The following is a 22,759-nucleotide window of genomic DNA, read 5'->3' on the forward strand; positions in this document are numbered from 1 at the left end:
TGAACAACTGGAAAGAGACAGGTGCTAGCCTCTGGATCACCTGTGTGTGTGTGTGTGTGTGTGCGTGCGCGCGTGTGTGTGCGTGCATGCTTGCCAGAGGGAAAGAAAGAGAGAAACGCACAGTAATGTGATCTCCCCCTGTAAAGCAGTCAGACACTGTCTGGTCTTGGTTTGATACTTTTGAGGTTTCCTACTTGAAATATTTATACTGACATAAAGTAGACTCATTAAATTCCTAACATTGGTTATTGGGGTTGGCCACATTTTGTAGCCGTTGGTCTTAAAACACCTGCTTTCTAAATATAGATCTTTTTCAGTCGCTTCAGGTGCCCCCAACCCCATTTGTACCTCCTTTCTCCCCAACACCCCTAACTCTCTTGCTCTCTGTCTCTCTGCCTCTCCCCCAGGTGGTTTCCTGGTGACTAAGAAGATGTTGGACATGTTCAAGCGTCCCACTGATCCTCCAGAGTATAACTACCTCTATATGCTTCCCACTGGCGTCTTCGTCGGAGGCTACGGAGCTGCCCTGCAGGCCGGATACAACATCGAACAGGTGTGAGAAGATGTTTCTGTGTGTCCATTAATGATATGCCTCATATGTTCTTCCTCCATATGTCAATTTCAATTCAGTTCAAAAGTCTGTTTGTGATCCCGTGTCATAAATGATTCCTCAAAACTGGTGCAAAACAGCATATAACTATGTATAAACTGGCTGATGGTCCTCTAAATGTCCCAGATGATGTACTGGCCTTTCCAACTAAACCATATTGTGTCTTTCTTTCTCTTTCTGTGCTCGCTCTCCCCTTCTTTTCCTCATCCATTCTATCTCGCTCTCTCTCTCCCCAGATGATGTACCTGGGTTCAGGTCTGTGCTGTGTCGGAGCCCTGGCAGGCCTGTCCAACCAGTCCACAGCCCGTCTGGGTAATGCCCTGGGTATGATGGGTGTTGCAGGGGGGATTGCTGCCACCCTGGGCGCCCTCAAACCCAGTCCTGAGCTCCTGGCACAGATGAGCGCCGCCATGGCTGTGGGTGGCACTGCTGGTGAGTCTGTGTGTCGATGCATTTGTTTATGTCATGGAAACGTATAAAGAAGTCAGATTCGTCAGAGCCATGCACACGGAGACAAACTCTGAAAGCCTGCAGGAGAATTTGTATTGTAGCAGATGGGAAGTCTGCTTATGCGCATGGCTCTGATGTATCTGACTTTTCCTAATATGTCATCTGATTATACTTGGCTGTGTGCTGCAGTCGTTAGGTGTTGGAAGGTGCGAGGGTGAGGGGGGCTGGGGACTGCGTCTGTTTTTCAGTATTTAGCCTGTGTTTGTTTATGTGTTTGTACGTTACTGTATATGGGTTTTTGCATGGTGTGTGTGTGTGCTTTGTGTGTGTATGTGTGCATGTATTCCAAGCTTGGCCATATTACGCAGCAGGTGTGTTGTGTGCTGTGATGTTTAGATCAAACACAACATGACTAACTCCTGGCCAGACACAGGAGGTCTGTAGAAATGGTCAGCATCATGTCTGACTCACACACACACACACACCTACACACACACACACACACAGACGCACACACACATGCACACGCACACACAGTCACTCACTCACTCTCTCACTTCCTCGCTCTCGCTCTCTCTCTCTCTCTCTCTCTCTTGCTCTCTCGCTCTCTCTCTCTCTCTCTCTCTCTCTCGCTCTCTTTCTCTCTCGTCACTTTGAACATTTGAATGCTAATTGTTCTCTCTCTCTCTCTCTTGCTCTCTCGCTCTCTCTCTCTCTCTCTCTCTCTCTCGCTCTCTTTCTCTCTCGTCACTTTGAACATTTGAATGCTAATTGTTCCAGTAACAAAGCCAAAACCTAGACTAAACTATCCATTCAGACAGCAGTGCTTTTCCAGATGCAATAACCTTGCAAGGCTCCCAGCGACCCACACACACACACAAACACACACACAAGGCGCAAGCCCACTCACAAACATGGAATTTCCCCAAACAACCCTCATCAGCAACACCTGGTTCCCCAGAAAGACCCACTTCCCAGCAGTACTCTAGTGTGTGTGTTTGTGCTTGTTTGTGTGTTTGTGTTTGTGTGAATTAGTATATTATATGTGTGTGTGTGTCTTTTAGGCCCACAGACTTCAAGGTCCAGTTCCAATAATTGGGGAAGAAAATGAGTGATATCCAAGTAAACCTTCTGATAATGATTTATATTTCTGGTATCATTGTTATCCAGTGTGATTGCTAATTACAGAATTCTTTCTTTTTCTCATTTGGCTTACTTTATAGTAAATGTGAAGTTCTCAAAATCTTTTGTTTTGTGATAAACCTATCACTGGGATAGATACTGATGCTAATCCTACTATAGAATGAGGAAATCTTTGTCTGTCTGTCTGTCCGCATCCATTTTGCTCCTCAACGGGTTGGCCAATCAATCTCAAACTGCACATGGGCATTGAGCATTGGCATAGGCAGGGACTGACGGAGCTGATTTTTCCATTTTCCCAAATTTACGCTGTTTTTGCGCCTTTTTAGCAACTCTGCGCGGAGTTGTGGCGCGCGCATCCCCGGGTAGGGACTAGTTTATCTGTGAAATGTCAATATCGACCAATAATATCGCACCTTGATGTATATCTGTCGGGCCTGTGTGTGTGTGTGTGTGTGTGTGTTTGTGTGTCTTGTCATGATGACTAAATGCATTTGTATTGGGTGACTCATATCTACCTGTAGCTATGAGGATCAAAAGACGAGTCGGTGAATCACAAGGTATTAACTACCTCTACCAGTGTTAACTACCTCTGAGTCTTTCTGGGTCTTCCCTCTAGGCTTAATGATGGCACACTAATGACTGCTCTGCTGTGTGTGTGTGTGTGTGTGTGTGTGTGTGTGTGTGTGTGTATACACATGCATCTGTGCGGTCTTGTGTGTGTCCATATCTTTGTGTATGTCTTTGTATTTCTGGACTTGTGTGTTTGCTTTCATGTATATCAATGTAAGTATAGTATGTCCGTCCGTAGGAAGGGCACTTGATTTATTTATTCATTTATTCATTCATTCTCTCTCCTTCTCTCCCTCTCCAGGCCTTGGCATTGCTAAGCGGATCCAGATCACTGACCTGCCCCAGCTGGTAGCAGCCTTCCACAGCTTGGTGGGCCTGGCCGCTGTGCTCACCTGCGTGGCAGAATACATGGTGGAGTACCCCCACTTCGCCACGGACCCGGCAGCAAACCTCACCAAGATAATAGCTTACCTCGGCACCTACATTGGTGGAGTTACCTTCAGCGGCTCCTTGGTGGCGTACGGCAAACTGCAAGGTGAGAAAGGCACAGTGTTTTTGCAGATGTATGTGTATTCATAGGCAGGCACAAATACACACAGCAACTTCCAGCATGCTTATGCAGGGAGACAGAACTTGCAGTGCTGTAATGCTAAATTCAACGTAATAATTACTTTTGACCGCACTATTGGTGACAGGCACACACAGAGAAGGCCTGAACCACATTGCCCACATACCAAACCAAATGTAGCCCACTATGTGATTGTTCTTTGACCCTTTTTTGATCCTAGTTAGCACTAGACACATGCACACACACACACACACTTGAACACACTCCCTGAAAACTGGAACTCATTAGTGTGAGGGAGGGAGTATTCCCGCTTTCTTTTTTTTCTCTTTTTGAAACCTGGGAAAACCTTATGACATGGATTAGATTGGCACTGTTCTCTTTCAGGGCTGTAAACAGCTCTCTCTTTCTAACACTTTGTCTGTTTCTTTGATTTGTGTTTTATTTGTTTTGGGGTTTTGGTGGCTTACAACACAGAAATGAAATGATTGATAAATGTTTTAATTTATGTATATATATTACATCTCTTTTATGGCAGTATGAATGTAACAGTTGGAAAACCAAACCAGTTTGTATTCACACTGTTGCAGAATGCTATCCCCCTTTCGGATTTACTACTTAAATAAATATTTGTAAGCTCAACATTTTTTGTCCCCTGAACACACGTCAGTTGCATGCAACTAATTGGTGAATTATTTTGTTTTCTTGTCCACTCCATAACTACCATTTGAGACCATTTGTGTCAGACAGCGAGGGTTGGGTATGGAAAAACTGTACCTATCACTGCCATACCAATTTTTGGTATCTGTATCAATTTGAAGCTGTCGAGGTTTCAAAAAGCTTCAAAATGTTTCATTCTTTCATGATGAGAAACCAAATCTTGTTCTTGTTTATGGTTACTGGAGTATCAAAAATTCCCAATGATACCCAACACAACTTTTACAGTTGAATGGTAAATGTAGGAGTCTTTTTACAATTATTGTTGCCGGTCTTATTTTTTACTTCTTAACACTTATTTCCTCTACTCCCCTGTCTTCCCCTCTTTGTCTCGCTCTTCTCTCCTCCCTCTCCTCTCCATACAGGTATGCTGAGCAGCGCTCCCTTGATGCTCCCTGGTCGCCACGCTCTGAACGCTGGTCTTATGGCGGCTAGCATCGGTGGGATCGTTCCCTACATGTTGGATCCCAGTTACACCATGGGCGTCACCTGTCTCGGATCCGTCTCTGCTCTCTCCGCTATCATGGTACGGTGTGTGTGTGTGTGTGTGTGTGTGTGTGTAGGGTGATTTTTTTTATGTGACTTGCTTAAGACTTAGAATGTGCGCGTGTCCATTTTTGTGTATGTATGCCTTTGTGTCGGGTTTGTGCTTTAATGTGTAAAAGAAACTGTGTATTTTTGTGTTCCAGTGTGGCCATAAACACGTCACACGATACAACACAAAACACTAAAATAGGAATTATTGCAGAGAATCAACTCCAAACCCATTCCCTCTTCCTCCCCTTCTGTGTTTTGGCATCCAGTGAGGACATTATTGGTTTAAGGACTGCAGAGATGGATTTTTTATATGCTGAGAGACAGAAGGTATAATACTATTGTTAAAAGACCACTCTAAACACCGGGGAGGAGGAGAAGTGTAGAAGAGAGTTGGAACAAAAAAGAGGCCGGGGACAGACTAGAAGGACAGGAAGGCATAATACTTCCAAAAGAGACAGCAGCAAGGAGTTAATGAAAAAAGTGAAGCAAGAGGCTTCTCACGCAGGAAGCAATAGCTGCCCGGAAATCATTTATTTTCAATAAGAGGTGAGCGGAGAGCTGTGAACAGTCTGGCAGGCAGAGTGGCAAGCGGGCTTGACTTTGTAAAGCTACCAGGTTCTTGCTCGTCTTACACACATTACAATCGGCTCAGCTGGAGTTGAGTCATGCTTCTCTTTTGAAGACGTGCCAGAGTTTTGCATGACATTGACCAACAGTGGATATTTTTTCCTTGGCCAATGAAATGCCAGTTTAGTTATTGCTCAGTCATGGAGGAATTTCTAGCTTTACTTTGTGTGATTTTCCTTCAGTATGTCATTATCTGAAGATATCAACAGAAGAACAGATTTCTCTAATAACATTTCCTATCATTGTGTATATAGAAATTAGTAATGCACATTGAAAATATCTCTATTAGTGCTGGGTGAAAAAATTGGTACACCAATATATTATATTTTTATTTCTCTAAATTCAGAAATCCTCTGACTAGTGAGAAAAAATAGAAATGTGCTTTTTTGGTCTATTTGTCCCCTAAACAGTAGTAGTAGTAGTAGTAGTAGTAGTAGTAGTAGTAGTAGTTATATAAGAATGCACAGATAAATTGTATAATTTAGTCATATATGAAGTGTATAATGTCATGTTTGAAGGATTACATGTTCCTCTATGGATTGAGAACGTTCTAGGGGCCTTGGGTCTTTGAAACTCTTTCAAAACCTGTTGGATAAACTGAAAAATGCATGGCCGTCAAGATAAAAACCAGACTGTTTTTCTTTGTACCTGAAAAGTTGAGTTTTGGAGATGCAAGGTTTCCACGCGACGACAGCAATATACTATCAAAATTGTACTAATAATGAGTCGTATTGTGAGACGCTTTCCAGTGCTCTAATTTCTATGGTAACCACATGTGAAGTTCCTGGTGTCATGAGAGGTCATGTGGGTCCATGGACGGTGTACCACACCGTCAACCAGTCTTAAAAGTACAATATATCATCCACATGTGTGTGTGTGTGTGTGTCTTTGTCTGTGTGTTTCTGTGTCTTTCTTTTGTCTATCTGCATGAACAGGGCTCTATGGTTCAAGCATTTCACATGCATTAGTGCCTAAAAATAGATGTGTAAGCAAGTAAAATCAAATATGCGCACTTGTGTGAAAAAAAGAAAATTCAGCACACGCTCTTGGATCTGTCTGGATCAATTGCTGCTGCTCTGGTAACTACAGTTGGCCCTTGTTCAAAAAAACTACACCAATGAGAGAGAGAGAGAGAGAGAGAGAACAGCTGAATTTGATTGTGGCAGACTTAAATGAAGCCACAAAGTTTTTATTTTGAGTGAAGATACAATAGTGTGAAAGAGAAATGGATCAGGGACAAGTCAAGTGGTGGTGAGGTGAAGACAACACACAAGATGAAGATGTTAGGTAGGTAGGTATCAGGGCCAGCTCATGCTATGACATGCGCTGTTGGTGAGAGGGCCTTGGTGCTGCTTTGGGACCTCCAGCATTGAGGAAAGTTTTTGAAGCACATGAACCAATATAATGCACTTCTTTAAGGGAAATGTTATATTGTTCAAGTCCTTCCCTCCCTGGATTGTTTGATCAAGTGTCCTGCTTAATGGCCCTGCTTAGTCTTATTGTGCGTGTGTATGTGCATGTGTGTGTGTGTTCACGACATGCTAAACTGTAATAATGCGGTGAGATCATAACACAACCCAACCTTGAAACCGATCCCTTTTATTTTAAAGGCATCCTAGTGAGGTTTAATCAATAAATTACTAAGCTAGCTAGCTCCGTAGGTCTTTTGGGGAGGACCAATGATACCTGAGTACTTTATAATGCTCCATAGATCTCCTACCTTCATCTGATTGCATGCACACCAGGGCAAGTGCTCAGATGTTTAGTGAAAAGATGTGGGAATGCAGAAGTATGGTGAAGATGGACATTACAGTGTTCATCGGTGTCTTGAACAGCTCATTTGTTAGTGCTCAATCATTTTCAACACTTCTCCATTAGGGGTCTTCTCTCTCCTTTAGACAGAATCCTTTTGTCCTGCCTGCTATTGAGGAGGGGCAGATAATCTAGTGGCGTTCACTGCATCGAACAGCGAATCTGATGGATGAAACTATGTAACTCCTCTCCTGTTGGCCTCTCCTCTCCTTTAGGGTGTAACCTTGACCGCAGCTATTGGAGGGGCGGACATGCCGGTGGTCATCACCGTGTTGAACAGTTACTCAGGTTGGGCCCTGTGTGCCGAAGGCTTCCTGCTCAATAACAACCTGCTGACCATCGTAGGAGCCCTCATCGGGTCCTCCGGAGCCATTCTGTCCTACATCATGTGTGTGGTGAGTAGTGCCCAGTCTTAATTTAAACAGAACATAAAGCGTTGTGCTGCTTCCAGTGTTTTTATTTTGAGTATCAGCACCACTGTTTTGAATTCTCGTTCATTTGTAGTACACAACCTCACTGCTTCCACAATGTTAGTCAGTCATTATGTCAAGTACTACGTTTGACATGTGAAACCTCTCTAATATTATGGGATGTATTCAGAAGCTTTGCCTAGCCTCATTAGCATATGTTGTGTCAAAGAGATAGCCTCAGTATGCAGGTTTTAACCCCGGTTCAAGAGTCAAAGCTTTTAAGGTTCTGTAGGTCAGCGCACATGTTCTTGTGGTTGTTCCTCTCCTCTCCACCAGGAGGGACTCTAACTTTACCATTATAGCAAGAGGGTCCCATTTCAGAATGAAACCTCAGGTCACATATGACAGGTTTTTTTTGCTGTTTTTGTTTTGTTTTTAGAAAGGAAATATCCCTTTTTAATGTCTTCTGTTTGCCACATTTTAATGGAAGGAAAGAAACCCACGGGAACGCAATGAACGAAACGAAAGCAAAAGGTGTGTTGTGGCAATATTTCCTTCTCCCCCCTCAGGCCATGAATCGCTCGCTGGCTAATGTGATCTTGGGAGGTTACGGCACGTCTTCCACTGGTACCGGAAAGCCCATGGAGATCACTGGGACCCACACTGAGGTTAATGTGGATCAGACTGTCGAAATGATCAAAGAGGCACAGAACATCATCATCACTCCAGGTAACACACACACACACATAAACACAAACAAGTGCATAAGCACATACGCTCCAAATTGGTTCATTATTGCGCCACACAGACTGAGAGATTCAAATCCACTGACACACACACAGTGACGTCTAGGAAATGTGATACTCATACAGGGGGCACCAAGCAGATTAGTCTACATCTTACTCACGCAAACACACACACTCACACACACACACACACACACACACACACACACACACACACACACCTCAAAGGTCTTGAATTTGAATTGAAAAACATGCTACTTTGACTTTGCCAGTCACAGTTTTTTTCCAGTGTTAGCAAAGTGTGTGTTCTGTTTATTTAACTTGTTCTTGACCCCTGTTACATCACCATTTTGCTAGGCTAATTGTCTAGCCATGGTAGAGTGGCCACACACACAGACACGCGCACGCACACACACACGTACACACACACGTACACACACACACATACACACTCTTTCTCAGGTCTCTGTGTGGTCGTCAATCCCCAGTAAACAGACATTCTACAGTGTAGTATATATTCAAGGTCAAGGGAAAATTAGAGGGAAAGAGGTACGGTGTGATTTTGTTGACAATTTAAATACTACGGTCAAGATTGGCTTCTAGTTCTATTTTCGGGGTTAGAGCGCAGGGTCGAAGCCTGATTCCAGCTACATTAATTTCTCATTTTCATATTCTCATACACATTTGTTAAATATGTGACTATATGAATTTCCCAATTCATGGGACTGGCATGATATTCTCCTCAGGGCCGCTTTCCTGAAATCATCATTGTGTGAACCAATGACATTTCAGTCCTTGGCCTAGATTGTTCCTGACCAATCACAGTAGCACAGAGTTGTTTTACTCACGTGGGAACATGTAAACACAGACTAACGGCATCCAGCCTGCAAATTGGTGATTCCAGTCAGTGCTCAGTGCCAGTCAGTGCTCATATACAAAAACTGCCTCTTCAGAGGAAACCGCTGCCACTTCCAAGAATTGGAACGCAGGACAGGTTAATCCATCTTTTTTTTTTATTTTCACTTTTGCGAGACTATAGAAATATAAGTGGGAACAGATCAAAAAGTTGGGAAATAAAAAACAGAAAAAGGGGAAATTAAAAATAAATTTTGTGTTGCACTTTTCAAAATGTTTTACAAACATTATCACAGTTAGAAATAAAAGCCAACAAGATAAATAAAAAAATATTTGAAGCGGCAGAAGAATGTAAACACAGTGCAAATAGGAGGATAGAATATGTAAAAACAAATTTTCACCCTTGGTCTTAAGCGTAAGAGTGTATCATGGTAGAATTTGAGAAGGGTACAGTAGGTCTTACAGTTGTTGGATACTTTTATCTTGAATCACATGGCAACCATTGTATGAAACCTCACTATAAAGTGTATATGATGTTATGTAGACTTCCATAAAATGAGATGCCAAGTACAATGTTAATTTTAAAGATGATATTACATCATATCAACCAGTTTCTATAGGTAATATTTTCCTAACCCTGAACCTAACATCAGTTTCATAACACACACCAGCCAACTGTGTATTTCTCCTATCTGGCCTAGTAGCCAGTAGGCCAGTATTGTTACCCAGCTCAGCCTTTCAATCACTGCCCTTGTTTCCATTTTGACCATTCTCCCTAATTGGAGCCGTCACAGTCACTTTGCCTGATTGACATCTGGGGAAACGGTTAAGACTATGCGTGATAAACATAAGCGTTTTCCTGGCTTAGTCTGGCCCGTCTCTGCATGGTCTGGGTCCACTTGTTTTTCTTAGAGGAGAAACTCCAGAGAGAAAAGGGTTGGAAGTACAAGAAATTAAAGAATTGTGATGGAGGAAAAAATAGAAAACCATTAAATTGTTGAGCTGGACTGCAGACAGTCAACCCTGCTTCCTGTAGAGTTTTTTTTTTTTTTTTTTCTTTGCCGAGTTTGAAAGCTTGTCGCTTTGATTGATGTGTTGTGACAAGATACAAATTCTGACTCAGTGTTGTGACAAGGCCAGTAAACACTATATGTATGTGTGTGTGTGAGGGCATGGGCGTGTGTGTGTGTGTGGGAGATAATGTGATGCAAATCAACTAGTGTGGTGCTAAAATATAACACGTAAGAGAAGAAACAAATTAATAGAATACAATAAATACTCATAAAAAAACTGTATTTATATAACGGAACTGTGTCCAATTCCAGACACACACACTCTAATGTATTTCGGCTCTCTTGGTCCATTTTTTTTAATGAAAACGGTGCATCTCCATGAAGACAGTGTTACCCAAAATGCAATCTAAGGGCTCACACTTCTGGTTTGTGCCTAAGTTCATAATTGATTGTCTTTGTATGTCTAAATATCTATAGATATTTATGAAATTTGATATTTACCTTCTCAAATATGTATGGAATTGCGTCACTTGCCTTTTGGTAGGGAGCTCATCTAAAAAGAGAGAGGAAAAAAAAAGAGACCCGAAATTGCTTAAGAGTGTGTGTGTCCACAACTGGATACAGTTCCGTTATACAAATGCAGTTTATTATTTTTTGTATAATGATATAAGCCTAATGAAGAAACACAGTAGAACAAATAAAATGATTCTCTAATAGCTCAGTCTATTGAATGCTCTACCTGATGTGCATGCCAAATTGATCCTCAAGGACTCTTGTTCTCCTGCTTCTTCTATTCTGTGTCTGTGTGGATTAATTTCATTTCTTCTGTTCTGCTGCACTTCTGTATTGTAATTGTGTTTGTCATTCCATAACCTTTCCCAAGGGCATTATAAAGCTTTTTACTGTATTGCTTTAGCCCTGCGTATCAAGGGAGCTAGCTGAAATAAGCAAAATTGGGGCAATCACACGTGTGTGTGTGTGTGTGTGTGTGTGTGTGTGTGTGTGTGTGTGTGTGCGCACACACACACACATACACCATTTGCATTAGGAAATGCATCATGGTAACTGAATTTTCCCATTTGTAGTTCAGTGTAATCATCACATGTCAGGGTCACCCACCCTCTATCTTTCCCTCCATCCAGGTTTTCACAGCCTTGTTTGGTGTGTGTGCGTGTGTGTGTGTATTTGGCAGATTTCATTTACAGTTTATTTATAGTTTGTGTCTTTGCCTTATTCATTTCCACTTATTTCATTTCCAGTTAACAAAGAGCTTTCACTTGTTATCATCCTGTGTGTGTGTGTGTGTGTGTGTGTGTGTGTGTGTGTGTGTGTGTGTGAGAATATGTACACATGGCACATTTTGTTCCCCTGCACATGCAAACCCATGCTCCTTCAAACTTGGTCTAAATTGAACTAATTCTGTGAATGCAAATCAAGGGTCAGTGAACAGGACCTCCTGTCTTGATCTCGTTCCTTCTGGTCAACTCCTACTTTGAGAGGATTTCTGGACATGGAGCCAGATCATTAGAAGGGATCTAAACTTACTGTTCTGACTGTCTGTTATGTATCATTCTGTCAGTCATCCCCAACGTTCTGTTTAGAACTCATCAGCCCATTAGAAACACTTGACAGAACCACTCTGTGTTTGCTCTCCTGTGTCTGACCTTATTCTGGTTGGACGCTCAAACCTGATTAGCCGAACGCTGCTGAAGCAGACCCAGAACAGACCACAGACATTTATTGGTTATTTCCCAAATGCTCAGATCATTTATAATGGAATTCTTTTGAAGCCGGCTGGGTCATGTGTTTGACATTTAAACTATTCATACACACACATTCTCGGCATTAACACATTCATTAGTGTCGTAAAGCCATATCAAAGTCTCAGTAGGAATCTGAGGTATTAATTAAGGGAAGTGTTTTTGATATTAAACACACCTGTCTGATCACACTGGTTTTCTGCAGACCTGCCAGTCATACGGCAGACAGACTGTCATGACAGTCTTAGTAGTAGCGATAATGACACTTACTTGAGTGTGAACACAGGGGTTTAAAGCTTGGTAGTCCTGTAGAAGGATGATCTCTAACCACATGACCGCCGTGCCAATCAGGCTGCTGTCTTTACAACAGACTTGTGTGTGTGTGTGTGCAGGGGGGAGCTAAAGTACTATGTAGAGTCACTAGTGCGCTGTTTAATATATTTTTTTTGAAGTTGGCATGTTAACTTTTGTTTAGAAAGAAAGAAGCAAAGTTTCTGTTCCAAGGTTCTGTCTGTGTGTTGCTGAGCTTCATTATCCCATAACTGGGCCAGTTAACATCAGTTCATCCATTCTAACCTGGTGTTTATAACTGTTGTTTTTACTCTGTTTCAGGTTATGGACTCTGTGCTGCCAAGGCCCAGTATCCCATCGCTGAGTTGGTAAAGATGCTTGCAGAGGCTGGCAAGAAAGTCAGGTAAAGGGATGATAAGCTAATTCATTGACGTGGATTCAATTGATCACATATGATAGAAAGTACAAGAACTGGTTTTGTATAGTGCTTTTCTTAACAAGGTTACAGAGCACCGTGTAATGAATAGTGAAAGACATGGTCACAAACAGCCAACTATAATATGTACTTATATAACTTGTTAGGCTTACTCGGCAAAATTCAGTTTTTCAAATGTATTTGACTCAATCAATTGATCTAACAGAAGTTTATTTACAGAATGATCTAGTTCAGGGGAGGAAGGGAGGTAATATAAATTCACACGATACAAAGAACAGGCTGTACCATGAAGGAAAGAAAGACAGAAGAAAAGGAAGAGGTGTGTGAGAAGAGAGGAGATTTTAGTATGGATGATAAGAAGACAGGATGAAGATACCAACAAGAGAGCGCAGATACGAAGAGACCTGTGTGCAAAGAAGGAATGAAAAAAAGGGAAAGAAGGCAAAGATGGAGAGGTAGAGCGGAAGCTTCTGTAATTGTCCTGCCTCAGTCGTTTGATCCTGGCTGCTGCAGCTGCTGCTACTTAGAGCATTTGTACTTGATTAGAGGGAAGTGGGTGGTCAGAGAGAAAGAGAGAAACCCCCTTCACCCTGATCTCTTGCTCTCTCTCTCTCTCTCTCTCCACTTCCCTCTCTTTCTCTGTTCTGTATTCCACTCTCGTGGTCTTTCTTTCTCAACGCATCACTCACTCTCCTCCAGGACTGGGTATCGAGAACGGCTTCCAATTTAGTCCCGGTTCCAAATTGCCTAAATTCGCCGGAATCGAGAAGCCACCACACTTATTGATACCTCTTATCGATCATTAAGAATGTTGAACAGCTGGATGCTTCTTGCGCAACAACCTTTTTTGTGTGCTGTCAATCGCAAACAATAACAACATACAGCGAGTTTGCTAGCATAGCTCCGTGGCAGCGTTCTTCAAAACAACACAAGTTGCTGGAGATGTTATTTTTAGAGTTCCAAAAACGTCAAAATAAATGTACCATAAAATTACTCCAAACAGCATAATTCAAGTGTTCGGAAGCCAAACGATTGTACTGTGTGTCCAAAACTCCAATATCTAGCTCATAATCTCATAGATTTTCCACACTCGTTCTGCACCGCAGCAACCCAATATAGTGGTAAATACAAATGGGAATCCAATTTTTTTTTTTTTTTTTCACTTGTATTGTGTTTTCTCAAGTAAGGCATTAAGCCAAATGTGCCTTAGCTGTTATGAAAAGTAATTCTGAGGCAAAAGCGACTCTACACAGCAATGTCAACAGCAAACTCCACTAAAGCTATATGTAGTCGTTTACCCCTGACAATTTATACAGGAAGAATTGAAAGAATCGTATCGATAAGTGTCAAAAATGGCATCAGAATCGGTAAAATCCAAACAATACCCAGCCCCACTCTCCTTCTTTTCACATCTGCCTTTATTTCTTTATAAATCCCCTCTGCATCTCCACTTCCTCTTCTTCCTTGGTCGTATCCCGCCATATAGCCTCTACTTCATTCTTCTGCACTGAACTGAAAGTAATCTATATTAATAGTACCAAGTTTGGAAGCACAACACACTCCAGCCTCTCCTTATCCAGACCAAGGCCTCTGTGTCTCCCCCACTGCCAACCCTGTACATGTAAACGTTTTCATCCACCAGCCACAGTCACTAATACATCCCAAAACTGAGTAGCCATCTCCACTATGCATCCACCTAAACTTGCCCAATAAAGAGAAATTAATCTCCAAATGGTGGTTGGTTACATGATAAAGTGGCTGGAAGAGTAGACCGTACCAGCCACCGCCAGAATTCACCAGCATTTGTTTGGTGGCTAGTGTTAATATCCTACTCTGATTACATGACATGACTAATTGAGTTTGAGAGCTATGTATGCACACACACACACACACACACACACACACACACACACACACAAAACCAATAATACATATCGAAGAGTGCAGCGGGAAGTGTGCCTGTGCGTGTAATGCATCAGAAGCAGACTGTGATCGTAAACCTGATGTAGTGGATATCCTCAGGCCGCTCTCTCCACTCCTCTTCCAAGATCCCCCTCTCCACCTTATTCTCTCCTTCTCAGCCCGTCTCCCTTCATTTTGTAAATCCTTTGCCTCCTCCGTCCCACTTTTTTTTATCTCCCTCTCTTCCTTTTCCCTATCTTATCCTCCTTCTCATCCTCTTGTCATTTCCCTTCTTTTCAAGCCCTTTTACAACCCGTGGCACCAAGCCATTAAAGCAGGACCTTCATCCTCTCTGTTTTCAAGATGGTTGCCGACTAAAGGACTTTGAAAATTGCAGCCAGTTATGAGAAACTCGCATTTAATGGCTAAATCGTTAAAAACACTGATGATACAAGAAAGACAACAGAAAGTGCTAGAAAAGGAAATAAAAAAATAGTATGAAAATCATTATTGCTTTCTTTGATAGCTTATAAATTACAATGGTCAAAAACTAGGTGTAGGTGGAAGGAACTGTTTTTAAGGATTGATTAGTAATCAGCATTTTGTTCCCTCAGGTTTGGAATTCACCCGGTGGCTGGCCGTATGCCCGGTCAGCTCAATGTGCTGCTGGCTGAGGCTGGTGTCCCATATGATATTGTCCTGGAGATGGAGGAGATTAATGAGGACTTTGCTGGTAAGATTCATCCCTTACTGTCTTGTACAAGCCTGGAGAAGTTATTAACTGAATCTCACACTTTTTCTATAGTTATTGTGACCAAATATGCTTTGATTTGCTGTGTCTTTTCAGAGAGGTTGCAAGGAAATTTGCCTACTTTATTGAGGTAATTTGTAAATATGCAGTGAATGACGAGGGACACAGTTGCAGTGCTGCTTGCTTTAATTTGACTATTGCAGCAAAATTACTTTTGAATGAAATGTTATTGCAATAAAATTGTTTTTGCAAGAAATGTATTGTGATTGTAAAATAGCAAATGCCTGGGGGTTGGGTGGACTTCAACTTGGCTGAAGTGCAAGATGAGCTGGATATGCACTTGTGTGATGGTCCATTCATTGACACAGTGCAGCACAACAATAGTCAATCCCACAAAAGGTTTCAGGTTTGAACTGCACACATTAAACATAAACATTAAACATAAACTCAAGGAAGTGGAGTTGACTCCCAAAAGGTGCAACTGCCACTCAGCAGGGACACAACAGCTAAACCAATGTGGACCAAAACTTCTTGGATGAGGGAGAAACAAAATTACCCAATTAAAATAATTACAGGAAGGTCTGTGTCAATTGTTGCACTTCAGCAGAAAGAAAGAAGAGAGAGAAAAACAATTAAGTGAAATGATGGGGATATGTTTTTTTTAATGTTTATTTTTTGTGTGTCTAACCAGAGACGGACCTAGTTCTGGTGATTGGTGCCAATGACACGGTGAACTCAGCCTCCCAGGAAGATCCCAACTCCATCATTGCTGGTATGCCTGTGCTGGAGGTCTGGAAGTCCAAACAGGTGAGACATGTTTGGCGTGTGAATGTGTGATAGTGAGCGAGTGTCTGGAAGTCCAAATAGATGAGGAGGGATGGAAGATTTTACAAAAACTGGACTGTTTTCTCCCCTCATAACTGAATACTGGAGGAACAGTCCACACCCGTAGAGGGGCCTCCACTGACAGATGCACACAAATCTAAAGAAATGCATACTCACCCGCTCAGGCACACACACACACACACACACACACACACACAGGTCTTATGAAATGCACGTTTGGACACACGCAAGCTCTCACACACAGACACAGATACTTACAGTCCCAGGTGCAGTCCCATCCTGATCCCATTAGTGGTGACTGTGTCGCTGTGGAATGATGACATTTGGAGCATCCCACTGGCAACGCTCCGAGATCTGGGATTTATACAGAGCTCCCACTAGTTTCCACACACTTCCCCCCTGGGGAAATCACGGAGGACATACTACCTAACTACACACACACCTAACTATACACAGACACACACACACACAGAAACTGACTCAGATACACTCAAACAATCAAACTCTGGGGCTTCATCCAGTCAGTGCGCGCTGCTCCGTCACTGCTGGGTGGCATGCAGAAAACATTTGAACTGCTAATGTTTACTATGCGATTGTGTAATAGTATTATTTATTTTCGTTATAGACTGATGAAAATGCAACAGGTGAACACTTTAAAATACATTTGAACAACGAAAAATATTATCAGCCTAACAAGCAAAGATTGCATTCATGAACCAGGCAGACTAACTTAGACAGGTGAAGCCATGTGCGTCATCTACCTTGGGTACTGTTTCCATTCAAAGAAGGTGATGCTATGCCCGCAAGTGTCATGAAATAACAATAGTTGCTAAGCAACCCAGGTTCTATAAGGCAAAGGCATGAAATTAGAAAGAAAACATTTCAGCAGCCTCGGAGACCGCGCAGTCCGAAGGAGAAATGCTTATTACTCCCTCATCATTTACTGCATGACCTCAAAACTTTGTCATGAAAAAGTCATGAAATGGTGGGGTCACATTTTTTTACTGAGATTAAATTTCATGCATTAGAAATATCAGAGAGGTCCCGCAGACTGCTGTGGCAGCTCTGGTTTACTTCATTGATTTTATGTGATGTTAATAATAGCTAATGATTTCTAAGCATGCCTGATTTTAAAAGGTGAAAAAGAATGTTATTAACTGTGTTTTAATTCCGTTCAAACCGGTTCGGGAAAGTTATCATGGGGGTGGAACAATTTTTTTAAATGTTGGTGCTGCTCAGAACGAAACGAATGAAAAAGCCCCGTTTCCAAGCCCTGCCATACACACAAACACATTCAGATACTCATTCATATACCTTCATGTTTATGTTCCGGTGCCCAAAGACACATGTGTGCAGAGTAAGGTGAGAACACACACTTAACGCATAAACTACTTTTAGTCCTTTACCACTGTCAATGTCATGTGAAATACATACTGTATACAGTTTGTAAAAAAATGTGTTACACTGCATTCATTCAGCAGCAGTGGCACCACACTGCTAGAATAAAGGTAAAACATAATGAAAATTCATCATGTGGCCTTATGTTTTTTATCCAAACCAAACTATATAGGATAGTTAGGGTATAATCAGTCTATACTAGTTGGCCCATAATTGTCCCATAGTATAAATAAGAACCATTTTTCAAAGGGGTTGAGGAGCTGATTTGGGCCAGGGGGGTTTCAGGTCTGTTTACCAAAATTACTCTGCTCCCACACCCCGCTGCCAGACAGATTCTAGGGAAAATTCTGCTGTATGTGTAGACTGTAGGTTTTTATGTCTTTATTTGTGTGTATACACACAGCGTGTGTCTATGTGTACAGCTCTCTACATAGATTGCATGTTTTTTTTATTCCCCGTGTTCCCCTGTGTCTCTGAATTATACATATGGTTTTATAGGGAGATAAAGTGGAAGACTAGCTTGTTAGGCACATCTGGTATGAGAACATTAGCCATGCTAGCACAGATTCCCAGACGTTACATCAAGGAGCTTGGTATAAGCAGATACGCCAGTAATAAAGATTCAAAACATTTAGGCTCTCATTCATATTCAGTTGATTCGCATAGGTCGTTTTTGAAAGTTGTGAAAAAATTGCAGCATAGTTTAAAATGGTAGTCCTACGGAAGAAGGGTCACCTGACAAATGTATGAGTTCTGAAATGAATCTCAGAATTCTGACTTTAATCTCAGAATTCTGACTCAGGTGGGGGTTTTTTTGCATAAAAATCTTAGTGTAGTGAAGCTTTAACCTAACATTTTAGTCATTTAGTTGACAATGAGTGAGCACTTAGGGGTTCTGTGTCTTGCTCAAGGACACTTAAACAGAACACATGGCTGCTGCTGGGATTGAAGCAGAGACCTTCCACTTACAGGACAGTGTTCCTAACCAGCAGGCTACACTGCCGTCCCATGCCCTATGTGCCCAAACACTGTGCACATTCAAGAGGGCAGTGTGCTCTGCATAAGCCCGTTTGCTTGCCTGTTTCACTCTTGCTGGTGCTGATGGCCTACCTGATTTACCTTTGGTTGCACCCTTGTCCAAAATGGAACCATGAGGCCAGTGCATTATGGATGGGGAAGAGGAGAGGAGAAAGGAGGAGAGAAGTTGCGAAAGCACATCAGCACAGAAGGGAGCAGAAAGCAAAGGGAGGAAGAGAATGGATGTAAGGGAGGCGGGGTTGTGTGTGTGTGTGTAGGTGTGAGTGAGTTTGTTAGTGAACTGCATTGTTTGTACTTGGTTTGCACAAGAACTGAATCACCTCGTTAGTGGAGAACATTTCCTTGTCACCTTCGATTGGTTCCCCGGGTTTTCCCGCGGAGTTGTTGATTTGTTTGTCTTGTACCGCTGCTGCAGCGTTCCAACTATCTTTCAGCGTCTGGAGAAATACAAGGTCAGTAGACGGAGGTTGTGGAGGGAGAGAGAATGGGAGGGACAGGGAAAAATCTCTGGTTTTACTTTAGAAAGAGTTGGGGTAGTTATGAGAGTCTACAGATCCCAGAACTCCTTTTTAAAAACGTCAATACTCATGAGACTCTAATGAGAGTGCGTTTTGTTTATCTGTGTGAATGTCTGCCCCTCCATCCAGGTGGTTGTGATGAAGCGTTCCCTGGGTGTGGGTTACGCGGCTGTTGACAACCCCATCTTCTACAAGCCCAACACTGCCATGTTGCTAGGCGATGCCAAGAAGACTTGTGATGCCCTGCAAGCCAAGGTCCGCGAGACCCAGAGTCAGTAAGATGGCTCCGCCCTGAACAGAGTCCTCCATGAAGAGCACAAGTGGAGAGGGGAAGGTCGAGGACAACGAGGCACAAGTTTCCCTAAAGTATCTCAGCATTAAGATCATCTTTGTCTGATCGTAAGTAAGCCAGTGGAACAAAGATGATCATTAAGATAAAATGCTTTCGGTAAACCCTGCCCAGGATCTATAAATGAAAGAAATGACAAATTTTGTCATAGAAAATGTGCTTGCGGAGCGGGAGCCAAGGAAAACAGTAGATTTCTGCTGATTACCGCTCCCACTGTCGTAGTGTGCTTAAGTATAGAATGTTCGGTTTTTCTCTTGATGCATTTGACACTTCTTTTGTTTATAGAAATTAAAGGGAGGGTGCGTCAACCAGGTGCAGGTGCTCCGTACACTCTGGGCAGCAAGTGACATTGAGTGTCAACACTTAGAGTAATTTAAAACAACAATCAAAAATATGGATGTATTAAGATGTTAGATATGTAAAATTTCAATGTTAAGGAATTTTAGAAATAGACAACAGTGAAACCTTTTATTAGCTGAATTGGAATTAATAGGGATTTATAGTGGAGATACCGAGTCGACCCGTTACAACTCATCCTTAGAGAGAAAGAGGTCCTGTATGAGAGAATGAGAGACTGTAGCATTAACGTTTCCTCACTGTAAAGATTTCCCTCCCTCTTTTTCTCTAGTGTTTGCTATTATTATAGAATGATAAATAGGTGTTCACTTTGATAGATCTATTTGCTTAACGAATGCTTATGTCACACCAAGTGTGTTTTCCTCTTAATACCTTCCTTTTCTGTACAAGTAAAAAGGGAAAAAGCAGAATAGTGCAACATTTTTGTAAAGTAGTTCATTCAGTTCCAGTTTTATACTGTAGCGAGAAGTTTTTGTATTTGGCCCTTAATCATCATAGACCTATGAAGTCTCAATTTGGTCATATTTTAGAAGCTTTTGTTACCAGTATGCAAAGCCATAGCCAGTCATCCAAACAGTTTCTAGTCATACTATTTGCTTTTTTTCTTTTCACTTGAGTGTGTCTTTGTGACCCCTGTGCCTTTTTTGTGCAGTAATCACAACACTGTTTGAAATCCATTCAGATATCCTCTATTATTCATTTAAAACAATAAAACAAAGTGATTTGACCTGTAAATGTAAGACCCCAGCTGTCTTTCAATCCCAGTAAAGGTTATGCTACTCCTACAAAACACTCTTGGTAATTGAATGGATTTTATGATGTTTTTGACCCAGGTGTGTTTTAATTATCCTGTGTGACATAGTGGTGAAGATGTTACAGTACATATGATTCAAGCCTTTGACCTTTATGGTGAGGAAGGATTTTTAAAGTGAATGTGGCTTGATCTTGCCCTCAACCACTCCAATATGTGTGTCCTCATTGTTGTTCTACAGGGATATGAAGGATCACTGCACGTAAACTAAAGTAAGGCCGAACGTTAACCTGACTGACAGATAGGGATCATATGATGCAACTGTTAAGTCTAAAAGCAATACAGTTATGGTTTAATTTTTCCCCACCTCTCAGCACTTACGAATTATGTTATTCTTCATTATTGAGCAAGCATTTATGAATAGAATTTTTTTTTTTTTTTTTTATGCCATATACATAAACTTGTGCCAAACCTTCCCCCTTCACACTGGTTTGGATAGACTCTAAGGCCCTTATACAATGCAAACTAGACTCGGTCCTATTCTATACAAATTTCCGACTACACACAAAATGACAGTAGCTCCAACTCTACAACCGTCTTTACACAGTTGAGCTGACCAAATTAAAAATACCAGTATGGAGCAGGTACTGTGGGATCATCCTTTGATAATTTTTTGCACTTCACTTTTTATTGCTAAGCAGGTGTTAGTTTAAGGTTGTCAGACATTATTAGCAAGTTATAGCTCAAATAAATTAATCAAGGACTTTAACGCAATCTTCGCCTCAGTGTTTCATGCTGTCTGTTAAAAAAATAAAAATAAATCCAATATGCAATATGTACAATGCAGGTAATGATGACCATACCCATTTGCATTGCCAAATAGCTTTATATTATACAGAAACGTTACCAGGTTTGGATGGCCACAGTATACTAAATTGAATGGTGAATCCGAGATGGGGCAAGTCTTTAAACCGGCTTGTCATCTTCTGTCATCAAAAGGTGAAGCCGGCTCAACACAGCTAGTTTCCTGGTCCAAGTGTTTTGTGTAAAGACGGTTCATGAGATATCCATGTCAGCAGTCTTCCTTTAACTAATTCAGTCCTTTTAAATCTACACAAGTACTGTATGAAGTTCAGATGCAGAATGGAGAACCAGACCTGCTGATCTATCTGATGTTTTCATCATGGGACCTGATACATTGACCATGACAACTATCCTACCTCTACATAGAGCATAAAATGACCAATAGCTTTTCATAGAACCTTCATTTGACCAATCACCTTTTATGGAATCTACCATAGAATCTGTAACTGACCAGTTTTCTTCCACTGACCTTAACCAATCACTTCTCATGTAACCTAAACCTGACCAATTGCCTTTCATTTTGTGTTAACATTTAGCTTTTAACCATCAAACCTCAGTTTACTGCTGGCTACTTTATGTTTTGCAAGTTTAGAGGTGCAAACCTTATTAGTACTCATGAAGGGTTATTGTTGTTACACTTAGAGCGGCATGTCAATTTAGTCCATTAGATTGAAGATATTACAACACCACATTTGTATATTGTTGCCATTTACTGAGATAATGATCAAATTAAGGAAGATGGAAAATCTTTTTGATAATTGTACTGAGGCCAAGGTATCCCCCATTACCATCATTTTTTCCCACAGGAGTATTTTTGTAAAGAGACATCCCTATTTGTGTAGAGCGATCAATGTTTTGATACGGGATATGGGACTTTGGAGGTTTATGACATTTCAATGCACCATGTTAGGGAGATGAATGAAATGTACTGTGAATGTTTTTTTTTTCCTCTATTGTTTATCATGGAACATTTTCATCCCTAATAAACCTGTATTTACACCTGATACTGCCTAAGCTGTTGTCCCTTTCCTGACAAACTCTTAAATGCAGAATATGAGTGAGTGAATGAGTTTTCCCTGAGGTCTACAAAGGCTTTGATGGTAATGTTGCCAATGTTGGTTTGGGGAGCTGAAGACTCAAGAGCACAGAAGAACCTTTTAAGAACAAAAGCAAAACCTCATTTAGTAACTATATACAAGTAAGTTTTCAGTTGAATTCTTATTTGCGGCAATGGGGAAGGAGAGTTATACACATACACATACACATATGCACACATACACCTGGAATCTGCCCAGTACTACAGTCTTGTACTTTTGACCAATAAGTAGTTTCCCTGGGGCAGTTAGAGGTTCACTGCCTTGCTCAATGGTACTTTGACGAGTTGTTGACTAGCTAGTTTATGATTTGATTAGCTTCTCCCACCCTGTTTTACCCAGACAGTAC

The 22,759-nt window shown here is 41.5% G+C and overlaps 1 protein-coding gene across 1 annotated transcript in view; it reads left to right on the plus strand.

Moving 5' to 3' along the window:
- nnt (nicotinamide nucleotide transhydrogenase) overlaps nucleotides 1-22,320 on the plus strand; it is a 46,286-nt gene extending 23,966 nt beyond the window's left edge. The window contains exons 13-22 of the mRNA XM_071913512.2: nucleotides 408-553; nucleotides 847-1,042; nucleotides 3,075-3,308; nucleotides 4,421-4,581; nucleotides 7,247-7,426; nucleotides 8,011-8,170; nucleotides 12,428-12,509; nucleotides 15,059-15,177; nucleotides 15,887-16,002; nucleotides 19,125-22,320. Of these exons, the coding sequence (XP_071769613.1) occupies nucleotides 408-553; nucleotides 847-1,042; nucleotides 3,075-3,308; nucleotides 4,421-4,581; nucleotides 7,247-7,426; nucleotides 8,011-8,170; nucleotides 12,428-12,509; nucleotides 15,059-15,177; nucleotides 15,887-16,002; nucleotides 19,125-19,274 (1,544 nt within the window). The 3' untranslated portion in view covers nucleotides 19,275-22,320. The remainder of the gene's footprint in view (nucleotides 1-407; nucleotides 554-846; nucleotides 1,043-3,074; nucleotides 3,309-4,420; nucleotides 4,582-7,246; nucleotides 7,427-8,010; nucleotides 8,171-12,427; nucleotides 12,510-15,058; nucleotides 15,178-15,886; nucleotides 16,003-19,124) is intronic.
- Nucleotides 22,321-22,759: the final 439 nt, after the last annotated feature.

This window comes from Centroberyx gerrardi, chromosome 2 (assembly GCF_048128805.1).
Source record: "Centroberyx gerrardi isolate f3 chromosome 2, fCenGer3.hap1.cur.20231027, whole genome shotgun sequence".
Taxonomy (NCBI): domain Eukaryota; kingdom Metazoa; phylum Chordata; class Actinopteri; order Beryciformes; family Berycidae; genus Centroberyx; species Centroberyx gerrardi.